At 45.8% G+C, this 13,602-nt stretch overlaps 1 protein-coding gene across 1 annotated transcript in view; it reads right to left on the reverse strand.

The window, feature by feature from the left end:
• Positions 1–12,428, reverse strand: part of MAML2 (mastermind like transcriptional coactivator 2) — a 336,388-nt gene extending 323,960 nt beyond the window's left edge. Inside the window, exon 1 of the mRNA XM_021679067.1 lies at positions 11,778–12,428. Within this exon, the coding sequence (XP_021534742.1) occupies positions 11,778–12,290 (513 nt within the window). The 5' untranslated portion in view covers positions 12,291–12,428. The remainder of the gene's footprint in view (positions 1–11,777) is intronic.
• Between the last annotated feature and the right edge of the window lie 1,174 nt (positions 12,429–13,602).

The following is a 13,602-nucleotide window of genomic DNA, read 5'->3' on the forward strand; positions in this document are numbered from 1 at the left end:
CGCTGTATCACTAGTTAAATTTATCTCATTCCTTTGTTTTACGCTCTGTCCTCCCCCGCCCGCCATGAAAATGTAAACTCCATCAAATAAGAACTTTGTCTCTCCTGTGCGGCGCAAGGGACTAACGCAGGACCCAGCATACGGCAGTCGTTCGGTATATGTAACTTCTCCATCATCCTTGTCCTTGTACCAATGTTTTCTACCGAGGAGAGGCTGGGCTTTGGAATTTCAATCTGGGAAAAATCTTAAATGATCATCACACTCTTGTGTCTTTCAAACGGCTGTAGCACTAGAACCATGTTTTTAATCACATTAAAGCATATCTATACCTATACCCATAAATATGGCTCTCTCTCTGTATATACTTCAGTGTGATTAAAAACGTGCTGTTTTATATGTATAAAATGCATAATCCAACAGGAGGTGGGGACTTCGGAGGCCCACCACGCATTCTTCGTTCTCTCTTTCATACCTCCCTTCCTGAAAGACTCATAAGACATCTCTCGTTTCGGGCACCGGGTGGCTCAGTCAGTTAAGCGTCTGCCTTTGGCTCATGTCATGGTCCCAGAGTCCTGGATGGAGCCCCGCATCGGGCTCCCTACTCGGTGGAGAGACTGCTTCTCTCTCTGCCCCTCACCCCACTCATGCTCGCTCTCTCTTTCTCTCAAACAAAATCTTAAAAAAAAAAAAAAAAAAAGAAAGACATCTCTAGTTTCAAAGCCATTGATATGATCATTCATTCAACAAATATTTACTGTGGATCCAAAATGCTCCAGGAACTGCTAAGGGCTGGGGCACATGTAGTGAACAAGACTGACAAGCTTCCTGGTCTCACAGAGCTTGCGTTCCAGTGGGGAAAGATAGGAAATGCACCAGCAAACAAGGAGTGACATAAATTCAGATGGTGATAAAAGTTATGAAGACAACACCTCTGTAGTGATAGGGGAGGAGAAGAGAGAAAGAGAGATCAACCGTGTGTATACGTGAGTTAGGATAGCCAGGAAGGTCTCTCCAAGCAGGTGATATTTGAGCTGAATCCTGTATGACAAGAATAGTCCAGCCAAGCAAAGTGCTGTGGAATCCAACATTTCTGGGTTGCAGATGGGGAAACTAAGCAGCAAAGGAGGGGTGACTGGCCACAAGGTCATTCTTTTAGCTAGCAGTAAAACTTGGACCAGAATGGAGGTGCCTTGTCACTCTACACTTAGTGCTGTGATACAATGTTCTCCTTCCTAGTTTCTGCAACTTGGCATACTCTTGTCTTCTGGAGCAATTTCCTTTAAAACTGATCTTCTTTCCCATACTTTTTAATGTATTTCTTCATTCTGTGTTCTTGGTAAGTCACCCATTAACCAATTTGTGTCCATATACTAAAAATAATCATGGTAAAAAAGGGTGTGTGTGTGTGGGGGGTGTGCATATGCACGTGTGTGATGGGGACCTGGGGTACGTTTTCTAAGCAAAAGCAAGACTCAATCTATTGGAAAAAAGGCAACTTGACTTCCTCATCTTAGTATTTTTAAAAAGAAAAAGCAATGTTGCATAGCATAATACCGAGACATTTTCATCTAAAAAAAAAAAAATCTTAGAAGAAAAGCTAAGGAGTTTAAAAGTTACTAGACAAAATCACCATCTCTAAGGCTCTAATCTAACAGACAATGAAGCTGAGTGTGTCTACCCTTGGAAACAAAATGGAATGACAGCCACAACCAAATGACCCTCTTGGCTTCCTGCTAGTTTCATCTTGTTTTGTGAAAGAAAATGTACCGGACTGGCCTGGAGCCCAAGATGGGATCCAAGACCCCAAAGATTCTAGGAATCATAAAGATGCAATTTGCAGAGCTGTGCTCTAACTAAATCAAGAGACAGGGAGGGAGGGAATGATGCTATCAAAGAAATCCTCTAGATTTAATATTTGGTTGGGTACATTTTCCTCTGTTGATTTGTTTGGAGCAGATCCTGTGCATTCCTTTTTTTTCCAGTTCTATTAAATCCCTAAACAGATCTGAGTTTTAAGGGCTTAGGGCTGCCCTTGGGAAGTAGGTGATTACACTCTCTGCTTAGGGTTTTAGTGATAAGAAGGAAAAAAAAGAAGCAGTGGATTGAATTCCCCTCCCCCAGACCAATTTCTCAGTGACTCTCTTTTGTGTTCCTCTTGAAAGCAGAAACATATTTTTAAAATGAAGTGGTGACACATATAAAATCCCACCCATTAATCTGCACTTTTCAGTTGTGTGTATACGAGAGAGACAGACAGACTAGTCAATACCTAAGGAAGGCAGGCTCCGTAAGAGTCTTTTCCTTTGCATTTCACATTTTATATTTCATGAATTATTTCACAAGGGTACTCATTCGGGAATCTTCTTCACCCACAGAAATGTTCCAAGTGTAGCTGGCATAATCTAGGCAAACAAAAACAGTACTTCCTCTAAAAAGAAATTTAATGAATCAAACTCTAGGCCTACAACTGTTTTTCATACTGGAACCCTAAGCTCCAACAAATAGGGTCAGCGACGGAGTGATTTGTTCATGACTCCCAGGAAGAGTGTTAAGCAATTAATAGGGCTGTGCACTCGGCCTTTGCCACAGCTGGACCTTGCTCCCAAGATTACTTCAGACCCTCCTCACTAGTATTCCTTTAAAAAAAACCAAAACACCCTCCCCCTTGTCACCTTTCCTTCTTTCAGTTCTTCCTAACAGATACATTTAAAGGAGACACCGAAATGTGAAAAGCAAAAGTGAAATACCAGGGAACTTATTCAAAGTGTATCCACCCAAAAGGGGCCTCTGAGGTGATCCAAGCCACTCACCAGGTGTCCCGTATTGTTTTTCCAAGAAGGAAAGTGAGTACCAAGGAGGTAAAAGGACTGGCTAAGTTGCCCGACTAGTTAGTATCACTAGGACCTTCAACATCTAATTCCTAGGCCAGGACTCTCTGACCCTATCGCTGGTAAGTATAGTAAGTAGAATACAGTGTCACTCTACCATGTCCTCTTTGTTTATTCACTTACTGGGAAGTGTAAGGTGGGAAGAATGAGGGACTGGGAATAATGTGCTACAAAAAAAAAAAGAAAAGAAAAGGTGAGTTCAGAAACACGGCTCTTCAAGATGGAACATGCTTACCTTTTCCCCTGCACGCTGTTGGAGCTAGCAAAGTCTTCTGTGACCTCGAAGATCGAATGCAATTACATTGCCCATCTCTATTTACTATGCTGCTTGACTCTCCCAAGGGCAGCAGAGCAGTACAAGGGGGAGTGACATCTTTATGAGGTTAACCCTTTTCTATTTTAAGGGGAGACTACCGAAGGCAGATGTGTTCCCTGGAGCGTAATAAGAATGCTGGAAATTTGGTAGTTAGGAGGAATGACAGCACCAGGCCATCATCCAGGAGGGAAAAAAGAAATTGCTGTTCGGAGGACCAGCAAGCTGGGAGAGCCTCTAAGGATGTTGATGCACATGAAGTGAGAGTGATAAAGATGACAAAGGAAGGGGGGCTCAAATCAGAGCCCAGGGAGAAGGGACAAAGGAGCAAGCAAGGAAAGGAATGTTTGTGAAGCTCCCCCACGGGCCAGACCACACACTAGCTGCTCCCGCGTATTATCTCATTTAATCCTCACAAGCTTTGGCACAGTTTCTACCACCATAAAAAGCAGAAAATGAGTCTCGGAGATGTTAAGTAACCAGCTCTGGGGAAGCCATCACCCCTGCTAAGGTTTCCCAGCTTGGATTTGCTTAACCTTTGCTAAGTTACAAACCACCCCAGACCACCCCAAAAACTTATTGGCTGCAAATCATGATGTGATGTTTCCCATGATTCTCTACGTTGGCAGGATGGTTCCTCTGCTGACTTCACGGGGGCTCACTCACTCGTGTGGCTCACGGAGTTGGAGGATGGGCTGGCACGAGCTGGCCTCACTCTCGTGTTGGCAGCTGGAGCTGGTCAGTGACAGGGGTACCCTGGTCCTCTGCATGTGGACACTCATCCTCCAGCTGGCTACACCACCTCCTTTATATGGTGGTCTCAGTGCTCCGAAGAGCTTCTTTTTCTTAACCACTTTATTGAGCTATGATTGACATATAAAAATCTGTTCGTATTTAATGCATACAACTCTGTAACTCTGGGGATAAGTGTACATCCGTGAAACTACCACCATCACCAAGGCCATAACCACACCTATCACTTCCCAAAGTTTTCTCCTGCCCTAGTAAAAATAATAATTTTTACTATTATCTGTGGTAAGAACACTTAACGTAAGACTTCCCCTCTTAACAAATATTAAGTCAAGGAGGGCTTCTTGGGACGCCTGGGCTCAGTCAGTTAAGCGTCTGCCTTTGGCTCAGGTCATGATCTCAGGGTCCTAGGATCGAGTCCCACATGGGGCTCCCTGCTCAGTGGGGAGCCTGCTTCTCCCTCTGCCCCTCCCCCTGCTTGTGCTCTCTCTCTCTGACAAATAAGTATATAAAAATCTTTTAAATAAATAAATAAATCTTTTTTAAAAAGTCCTTAATAAAAGGACAACTCTTAATAACCCAGAATAGAAAACTTGGTTTCTAGTCCAGCCTCTACTACTCTTTTAAATGGGCTTTAATTTTTTCATCTGTGAGTAAAGAATTTGGTCTGTTTTCTAAGGGCTTATGCTACTCCATAAATTGATAGAATAGTGTCCTATTTTCAGATCAGTATGAACCAGCCCTCTTGGGGTTGAGAGATAACTAGAAATGAGACGGCTTGTATTTAACATACTCCCTTTCATTGCTGTGGGTACAGAATTTGGGAGGCAGTGAGCAAAGGAATTACTCTTCCCATGGTTGGTTAAAATCTTCCATGATCTGGGTGCCACTCTGACCATTTCCATTTATTCTATGCTAAGCCAGAGTGGGTCCCTCAGCATTATACCAAGGATTAGAGTACCAGTCCTTGCTCTACGGGCTTCTAGACCTGGTTAGCCTTAACAACTCCTATGCAACACACACTCACACCAGCTAAGCAGACAGGAGGTGAAAAGGCTCCTGAGCTGGTCTCTTCCTGAGGGAAATGCTTAGCTGGGAGCTCTCTCAGAAAGATATTGTTGCCTCGTCTATGGAAGATCGAGTTCCCAAGGAGAAAACTAATGTTTAATTTAGCACAAAGACAGTTCAGAATCTCTCTCTGGGGGACCGAGCCTGCAAACAGATCCACATGCAAAGAATCTAAGCGTGGAGAGCACAGTACATGTAAATACTGTTATTTGCCCATTTTCATAGCCTTTCCTTCAGCAATTTGGGAGGGCCCAACTCTCTAGCCTTCTTTAAAACTTGTGGAGAATATGTGAACATCTCTTTTCATCCTCTCTATAAGGAAATGGAACAGCTTTGAGTCTTTCACATCTGCCCCTTAGATACATGTAGAAAAGGGTGGAAGCTGGCAGCCATAGCAAGCCCATTCACTATGGTCAGCATCCCAACATCATACCTTCAATCAGAAAGTGTTGGCTTTTCTCCTCTGCCATCTTTTCCATAGGGTACCTTCCCTGTGCCCTGTGAACATGGACCAAATAGGGGGAAATGTATCCCACTGAAGCTTAGGACAAGTACATGATATGGAACACATCTGCATTAAAAAGCAAGCAAGCAAGCAAGCAAATCTCAAAGGCCATCTGGAATCACAGCTCCTCATAAGGTTTCTGCTCACAATTTTTTTTTTTTTTTTTTTAATGAAAAGACTTTTGTCAAGTTTATAAACAGGCAAACTCATTTGTTGGGAAGCTAAGTTTACACATCAGGAGAAGACACTTTTGCCCACAGGGCAATTCTTATTTGCACTGGAAAGCCTAGCAAGCCTGGGAAGAGAGGTATGTGTCATTGGTTCTGCTTCTTTTAGTTTCTTTTCTGTGTCTAGCGAGCGTGCTTTTAAAACCATCTCCTTTCCATGCCAAAGGCCATGTCATGCTGTATATAACTCACTGGGAATAAGGGAAGTGTGTAAATAGCAAGGCATTAAGCAGCTCAAGGGACTTGAAGATAGGTAATACAGAACACTTAGGCAATGCGCTCTGAGAAGAGGCTGCTGGAGGGGAAGTGTATTACTTGTCTTCAAGTGTATGAAGGATTATTATTGCTTTATAGATGCTGACTCCTCCGAGCCTTCCTTGCTCTACTATTTTCCAGGGCTACTGACGTACGCTTGCCAGAGCTTCAGCCCCACCAGGAGTGGATCAACCTCACCTGTCCCCCTCACTACTCACCCCAACCCCGTCAGCCGGGCTCCACTCTGTCCCACACCTGACGCTGATACCCGTCTGCCGTCTGCACGTTTCCGCAGGCTCCCTCCTCCCCGGCCCTGCTGCTGTCCCGCACAGAGCTGACCCGGGGGCTCTCTCCTACCAACTCCTAACAGCACTCATATTTTGAGCACCTATTGTGTGTCCGGATGTTCTGTTAAAGAGCACTAGCTTTGTTTTTCAGATGAAGATACCGATGCCCAAGAAGAATGAAGTTATTTCTCCAAGCTCATAAAGCTAGTAGGTGTGAAGTGGGATACGAATACAGGTCAAAATATAAAATCTGTGCACTAAATTCTTTCATTTACTATTTCTCCAAGCCTCGGTTTCCTTATTCATGAAGTGGGGCAAATGTTGCTTACTCACCAGGGTGTTCTGTTTGTTTTTTTTTTTTTTAAGGTATTATATAAAAAAGTACCTGGGACATTCTAGGGCTCAATAAATATTTATTCCTTTTTTCTTCTGATTTTCTACATCAGTTTTGGTCCATTCCACCTAGTTAGTACTTGCACTGTTCCTTTATCGATGTGGTCTTGATCTGCCCAGCAGACTGGTAAGCGAGCAGGGACTTTGTCCTTAGCAGTATTTCTCCCTATTCTCCCACAGAGCCTGTTAGAGTGTGAGGGAAATTAGCATGAAAATGCAGAAGAAAGAATTTGGAATTGTTTTCATTAAACATGATCCAGCCTATGAACACATATAAGGGCCTGGATTAAAGAACAAGGAAGTAGTAGAATCCACTCAGGATAGCTTCATTGCCATGCATGGCAGAACGGATGATTTTTTAAAATTTCCACCCAGGCTTTCTGAGATTAAATAGCAGCGTGAAAAACAAACACACACAACAACAATTAAAAACAAGAACAGCTAATCACAGCTGCTCTTTTAGTCATATTTAATTATTATGTCTTAGAACATTTGAAACCCATGTTTGTCTTGGTAACTTACAAAAGGTCTACAGGCTTAGGGAAGCCACACAATATTAAAGTTCAAGGTTCAGAACTCTAAGGTTTGAAAAACATCACCTAACAAGGACATCATTTCAAAGAACACAGATGCCTTCTGTAAACAAACACTGACCCAAACAAGCAAGGCATCTTGCTTGACATAACAGCCCTCGCTGTCAAAGCAAGCTCTCTGTCCATTTTTGATAAAGGATTGTGCCAACTTCTCTCTCCACTTGAACTCTTCTGCCTTTGTGAGATCTTATAATTATATTTACTTGAAAGAAGTAGTAGGAAGGTCCTGGAGAGATAAGAACTCTCCCTTTATTACTTTGTTCTGGAAAACAGAACAAAAATAGGTCAGTTCTTAAGGAAATGATGGCTGCATATATAAATAATGTAAACACTCCTATCACTGTCCTGGGGAGGATATTTATCATGTAGACAGCTAGAGACACCCAGATCTGCCCAATGAACTGTTTCTGTTCTCAAACCCCCACTTACAGCTCTCAGATAGTGAACTGTCAATTGGAAACTTGATTATCATCAGTTAAAAATAACCAGGGAACTCTGGCAATGATTTAACTTGTTTGACTTTCTTAAGCTAACAATTAACATTTTAGACTATTGTTGACAAAGTATTTAACTTTCCCATGCCATTTGTGCAAACGACTTTTCTAATATTCCTTAGCTGCCCTGGTGGACACTGGTCCGGGCAGGGGCCTGTAAAGGACATGTGCGCAAAGACCCTAAACACTTTCACAACATTGCACATTTTAACTAAGAGTCCCTGGGACCTTCAGGAACACTTAAGCACACTGATACTCAGCCTTATCTTGGCAGAGCTAAATTTGAAATACCAATCCCTCTATTTACAATAAAAGCTATTTCACCATTTAAAACAGACAACTGAAAGCTCAAGTATACTTTAAATCCCTGGAAAAACTGGTATTATGATTCGTTGCTTAGTAGCTTATTATTAGCAATACTAGTAATAATGCCTTGCGTTTCTGCAGTGCTTTACTTTTCCCAATGCCTGGTCAGAAACACACATTCATCTGCTTCTCGCAACAAGCTAGGACAGCAATACCGTTCTCTCTGTTTTACAGATGACTGCTAAGTAACTTGTCCTAGGTCACCCAGCTGGTTAGTGATCAAGCAGGCACAGAATCGAGGAGGCAGACTCCTTGTCTGATCTGCTTTCTTTCCTCCACACTACGTTAGAGAAAAGATAATCTCTAAAGCCAAAGATGACTTGGAACCACTGATCTATCCATCCTAGCAACACAGTCTATGCAACAGAAAAAAGAGCTTGTCTCAGGCAAAAGGGAAAGATTAATAATGAACTGCAGAAGCTCTAAACCTTACTGTTCCATGGACCAGCAATTATTCAGTTTCACAGTTCATTCAAAGATTCAAACATACTTCACCAGAAAATGATTTAGTGCCTAAAGCCTGCTCCAAGTGGTTAGAAATGCATATCTGCTCAAAGCCCTATAATCCAGGCCCTCTGAAAGGCCCTGTTCCTGTAGTCTCTGCAGCAATGGGGCTTCCCCTGAACTTGTACTTGAGCTAAACGAAGAAATTGGCTGAGTAAGGGCAGCAGAATTAGGCTCGCAATGTGGAGAGCATTAGAACTGGCTTGGAGGTTATTCTTGCATTGTTCTTGAAACTTAGGCTATTGGGAAAAACCCAGACATTATATATTTCTTGCAGTACAACAGCCCTCAAGCCAACGCGATCCCACAGACCAGAAGTTCCCCTGCCATCCACGTTCAAATACTACTGACTCCACACTAGGCATTGTCCTAGCAACTCTGCAGCATACAGGGCTTTCATGTGAGGATGCAGTGCATATTTGATTTTAGATGATCAATATTCTCTCTCTCTCTCTGAAAGGACCTTTATGGCCACTTATGTCATACGGATTAACTATTAAAGTGCTACACTGAACACACCCAGACAGAAATAAATCTGGTTACGGACACAGCAATAAAATTAAGAAAGAATTTTGCCACTCATTCTGCACAAAGACCCCTTTAAATTAATAGTGTTTCTGAAAATAAGAGGAGCCTGCGTGAAATAGGACCTGCAGACCTAATGGGCTTGATGAATCACTCCCCAGTGCCCAGGCCTCCCTTCAAACACAATGTTATCAGGTTAATACAGTACTTGCCTCCCCATCTCTGAGTACCATGCTGAGTAACAAAGCTCCAAATTTAGAAGCTAAAATGGAGAAGGGAATTTCCAATAACCAAAAGGGGGGTTGGAGACCAACCTGTGCAATGCCACACGTTTCCAGTAAAAAGCAACCATCAGAAATACACTGTTCTTTTTATTCCTCACATGGCCCCTCTCATCATCGCTGTGCTTGGAGAGGGGTCTCCTCCAAGGCAACGTTTTAGGAGGTGGCTGGTGGTTGGGAGGGAGAGCTCAGACTCTCCCTTAGAACCCGAGTGGTACAACAGCCACGTTTGGCTTCTGCAGCAGTAAGCCTTCAGTCGGGGGAGGCAGGACCCCGTCCTCTCCCTTACTCCCAGCATGGATGTCACTATGGTAGTTACAATAACCACTGAGGTTGGTTGGTTTCATTTTGCATCCCAAAGCTCAGCCCCCCAAAAGAGGCAGCCTCATTTTACGTCCATGTTGGAGAAAAGCAAAAATCAAAAGAACACGGCCGTAAGCAGACATGCCACCTTCCTTGCAGAGGCTGGGACAGGAGTGCCACCTCCAGTCTCCCAGGCACCCAGGACAGAGATCGGTCTTCTGCACTGAAGAAGGCTGGGCGCCTCGTCCCCTGTATCATCCCCAGAAACACTTACCAGGAGACTGCGAAGCACACAAAGCAGTATTATTGGGAGACTTGCAGACAGATTATAAATTTACTGGGGACAATCAAGGCATTTAGATACTTTTGGCTGCAGATGCCAGGGACACACACATACATACAAACCTCATTCTTCGCTTCATTTGAGTGACTTCCCCTGACCCCCACCCCCATTCACCTCAGCAGCTCCCTTTCACAAAACAAACTCCCACTGCTCTCCTAGGGAATTCCAGGGAGACATGGGGATGGAACAGGTGCTGGGGAAGGGAAATTAGGCCTTGAAGCTCTAACAGGACCTCACAGGTTAACTGTGTTCAAGGATGAGACAGCAAACACTGGGCAGTTTAACTGTTAGCAGATAATTTTCATCTGGAACTCGTGCCAGGAAGTTGCAGTTCTAGGCAACCCAAGCAAAATGTGTGTGTGGTGGGACAGAAGACCACTACCCGAGCTCCTAGAATTTCTGGAAACTTCATCACCCCACACCCGGGCTAGGGATCAGGAGGAGCCACAAAGAAGCATCCCATAGGCCGGGCCAGGGAGGGGGGGGTGTCCTCTCTCTCGAGCTCCTTTTCAAGTTCCTTTGGGAAAGGAGCTCGACGCACTGCCCTCCTGTTCTTTGGGCTTTTTCAGTACTTTCAGACTCGCATGGCCATTTCCCGCTGCTGACTTTCATTAGGGCTGGCTTGGGCAAACTGGAGCTGCACTGCGAGCGGACACAGAACATCAGGGGCCCCACAGACCTCAGAAATGGAGGAAGCCTGCCGGGCTGCGGGGCAGGGCTCCACCTTCTACCCAGAGGCCACTGGCCCGGCAGCTCCAGGGGAAGCCGCGCAGGGCAGGCAGTCACCTGACCTGGACTGGCACGGAGAACCAATGATTCAAGGGATACTCCCTCTGGGATGGGGTGTGTCTGTGCCTCTGAGGAAGAACTCCCAGCCAGAAACTTCATCAGAACTTTCAGGTTTGATGTCCTGTCAGCAGGAGTGGCTGAAGACAAGGTACTTCCTAGGATGACAGAGCGGAGACAGCCCCTTCGTGCCTGCCCACAGTCATGAACGCTGCCAGCCGGCGCTACCTGACTGTGGGGCCTGGGAAAAGAAGCGAGGTGGGAGGGCGCAGTGGGGGCGTCCGTGGGAAATCAGGGAGCAAGCCTATCAAAAACATTCCCTCACCGGTCTTGGGGATGTTTCCCCCCCAGTTTGCTTTTGACTGAGGGGACACTCATGGAACTTCTCTGTGTTAGAGACCACCACTTATGGTCTCTTAACCCAAGAAGGGGCCACTTCAAAGGGGGAAGGGGAAAAGGGAAAAGAAGGAAAAGGCTTCAATGAAGGTCAGCGGGACTGACAGATGCCTTCAGGCGGAAGAACGGCTGTTGGGCCTAATCAGAGCTGGCTAGCCAAAACAGGAGGATCTGTGAGGACAGGGCCTTCCTCAGTGGCTCACTCAGATCTTGCCAGCCTACCCACCTCTTGACTCCAGAGGGCCTCTGGAAAACTCGGGCTTTCTACTGCCTAAGCGACACCCTACGAGTGTAGGAAAGCCCATGAATGAGCACCAGCAGAACTCGATGAGTAAGAGTGTAAAACCGCACCAACGGCCTACCCAGTGGCCTCGGAGGTAGTCAGGTAACACCTTGGCCCTTTTCATTGCCGTCCACTCCGCCTCAGGCCAAGGCAAGCTCTACCCTCACAAGCGGCCACCGGACCACAGCCAGAATCATGAGAAAACCAGGTGCCTTACCGCAATCAGGGCTGAGTTCCTCTGGTCCCCAGGGGTCGAAGCTTGTGATTGCGGCTCCCCGTCGATCCCACCACCGCCACCATTACTGCTACTGTTCAGCAGGTGCTGCTGGTGGTGATGGTGATAGTCTGGTGGGGGCGGTGGGGCGGCTGTCGCTGCGGCTTGAGAGGCTGCAGGAGGGGCAGCAGGGGGCGGTGGAGGGGCAGGAGTGGTGGCCGCAGTGGCGGTGGCCTTGGTGTGCTTGCCAGCCTTCCTCGCCCCCTGGCCATGCTGTACCAGGCTCAGGAGCTGCAAGGTGCTCTCTCGTTCCCGGTCTGAGCTCTCAGCCCTACCACGTTCATAGCGTCCTTCACAGCTCAGGTGGTGCTGGCGGCAGACGGCGATCCGAGCCCGGAGGCGCTCCACGATAGCACTGTGCACTCTCGGGGTGACTGAGCCCCCTCCAAGGAGCCCCGCCCCAGGGGCCCCCCCTAGCCCTCCTGTGGGGGCCTGTGGGGGCGCTGTGTCCCCCATCTTACTGGATACAGTGCTGCCTCTGGGATGGTGAGGTGGAAGGAGGCTACTGCTGGCTATTGCAGCCAAATCTGTTTTTGACAATGTGAGCTCAGTGTTCAGGGCCACATGAATAGAGGTCTTCAGAGGTTGGGGGGAACAGTGGAGAAGGTGTGGGGGAGGGGAGTTAGTAAAAAGAGGGTGAGGAGACAGAACAGAAACCAATCGCAGAGGATTAGTTGGAAACAAACCCTTATCAACTTACTCTAATTGCATTTGACAGCTCTTGAGAAGTTGGACAGAGTTGGTGGGGCTTTTTTTTTTCCCCCACCACGCTGACGAGAGCCACTAGGTACTTTGTAAACACACGATCTGGGGGTTAGAGCAAGAATTCAGGGATTTTGTCAAGCCAGAGACAGAAACAGACAGCAAAGGGAATTGAGAGGGGTATTAATAGAGAGCTGGACTCCCCCTCACCTAGTTGTTTCAGAAAAAATTTTATGGGGATGTTTCTGCAGAGAAACACAGCTCTACCACGTCTATGTAACCTGCAGCCTTTACTTTTCCTCGGGTGAGAAAAAAAAGTGCTGTTTCAGAAAATTTTCGAAGTCAATGTTCAGAATGTACAAAAATCAAGAGAGGCTGTCTTTTGGCTTTTAATTTTTCCTCCCTTTCCTTTGGCTCCGGTGTTTTCTCCTCTTTGGGGTACTGTAGGATGTTGTCTTCTCCCAAAAGAGGGAGATGGCTTTTCAATTGTTAACAATGTCAGTAACTGGACTTTTGGACCATGCTCTTTTCTTCAGCTAATCCAATCACCGGTAAAATCCTCATTCCCTCTAAGGTTTCCTAGCCTTAAATGAAAGCAGTCTGATCAAGTCGCTAGCCACTGAGAGAGATCCTTCAACACATTTTTTTCCTTCCCGCTTAGGCTTCCTCACCCCCGGCTCTATTCTAACACAGTATCAAGAGAGACAAACTCTTCTGAGAGTAATTTACAAACGATGGTCAAACTTACAAACTTCCAGCCAATTGCACCGAGTCATGTCCAGCCACTTTTCTGTCCACTTTTGTACATTCCATCCCCGGCCAGTGGATCTGAGGGTCTGGACTCGCAATAAGCAATGTGGTTCTATCTCTTGTATTGCTCCGCTTTATAGATGGAAAAAAAAAAAAAAAGTAGCTTGTATTTTCCTTTCTGTTTCCCGTCTGTTGTTAGCCGCTTTGCTGACACTGGCTCCGCCGCCCGGAGTCACGGCGATACACAGGCTTTCATTGTGCTCCGACAGGAGACGGAGAGAAAGAGAGAGAGTGAGACAGAGAGGGAGAAAGAGAG

This window comes from Neomonachus schauinslandi, chromosome 11, assembly GCF_002201575.2.
Source record: "Neomonachus schauinslandi chromosome 11, ASM220157v2, whole genome shotgun sequence".
In the NCBI taxonomy this organism is placed as follows: Eukaryota; Metazoa; Chordata; class Mammalia; order Carnivora; family Phocidae; genus Neomonachus; species Neomonachus schauinslandi.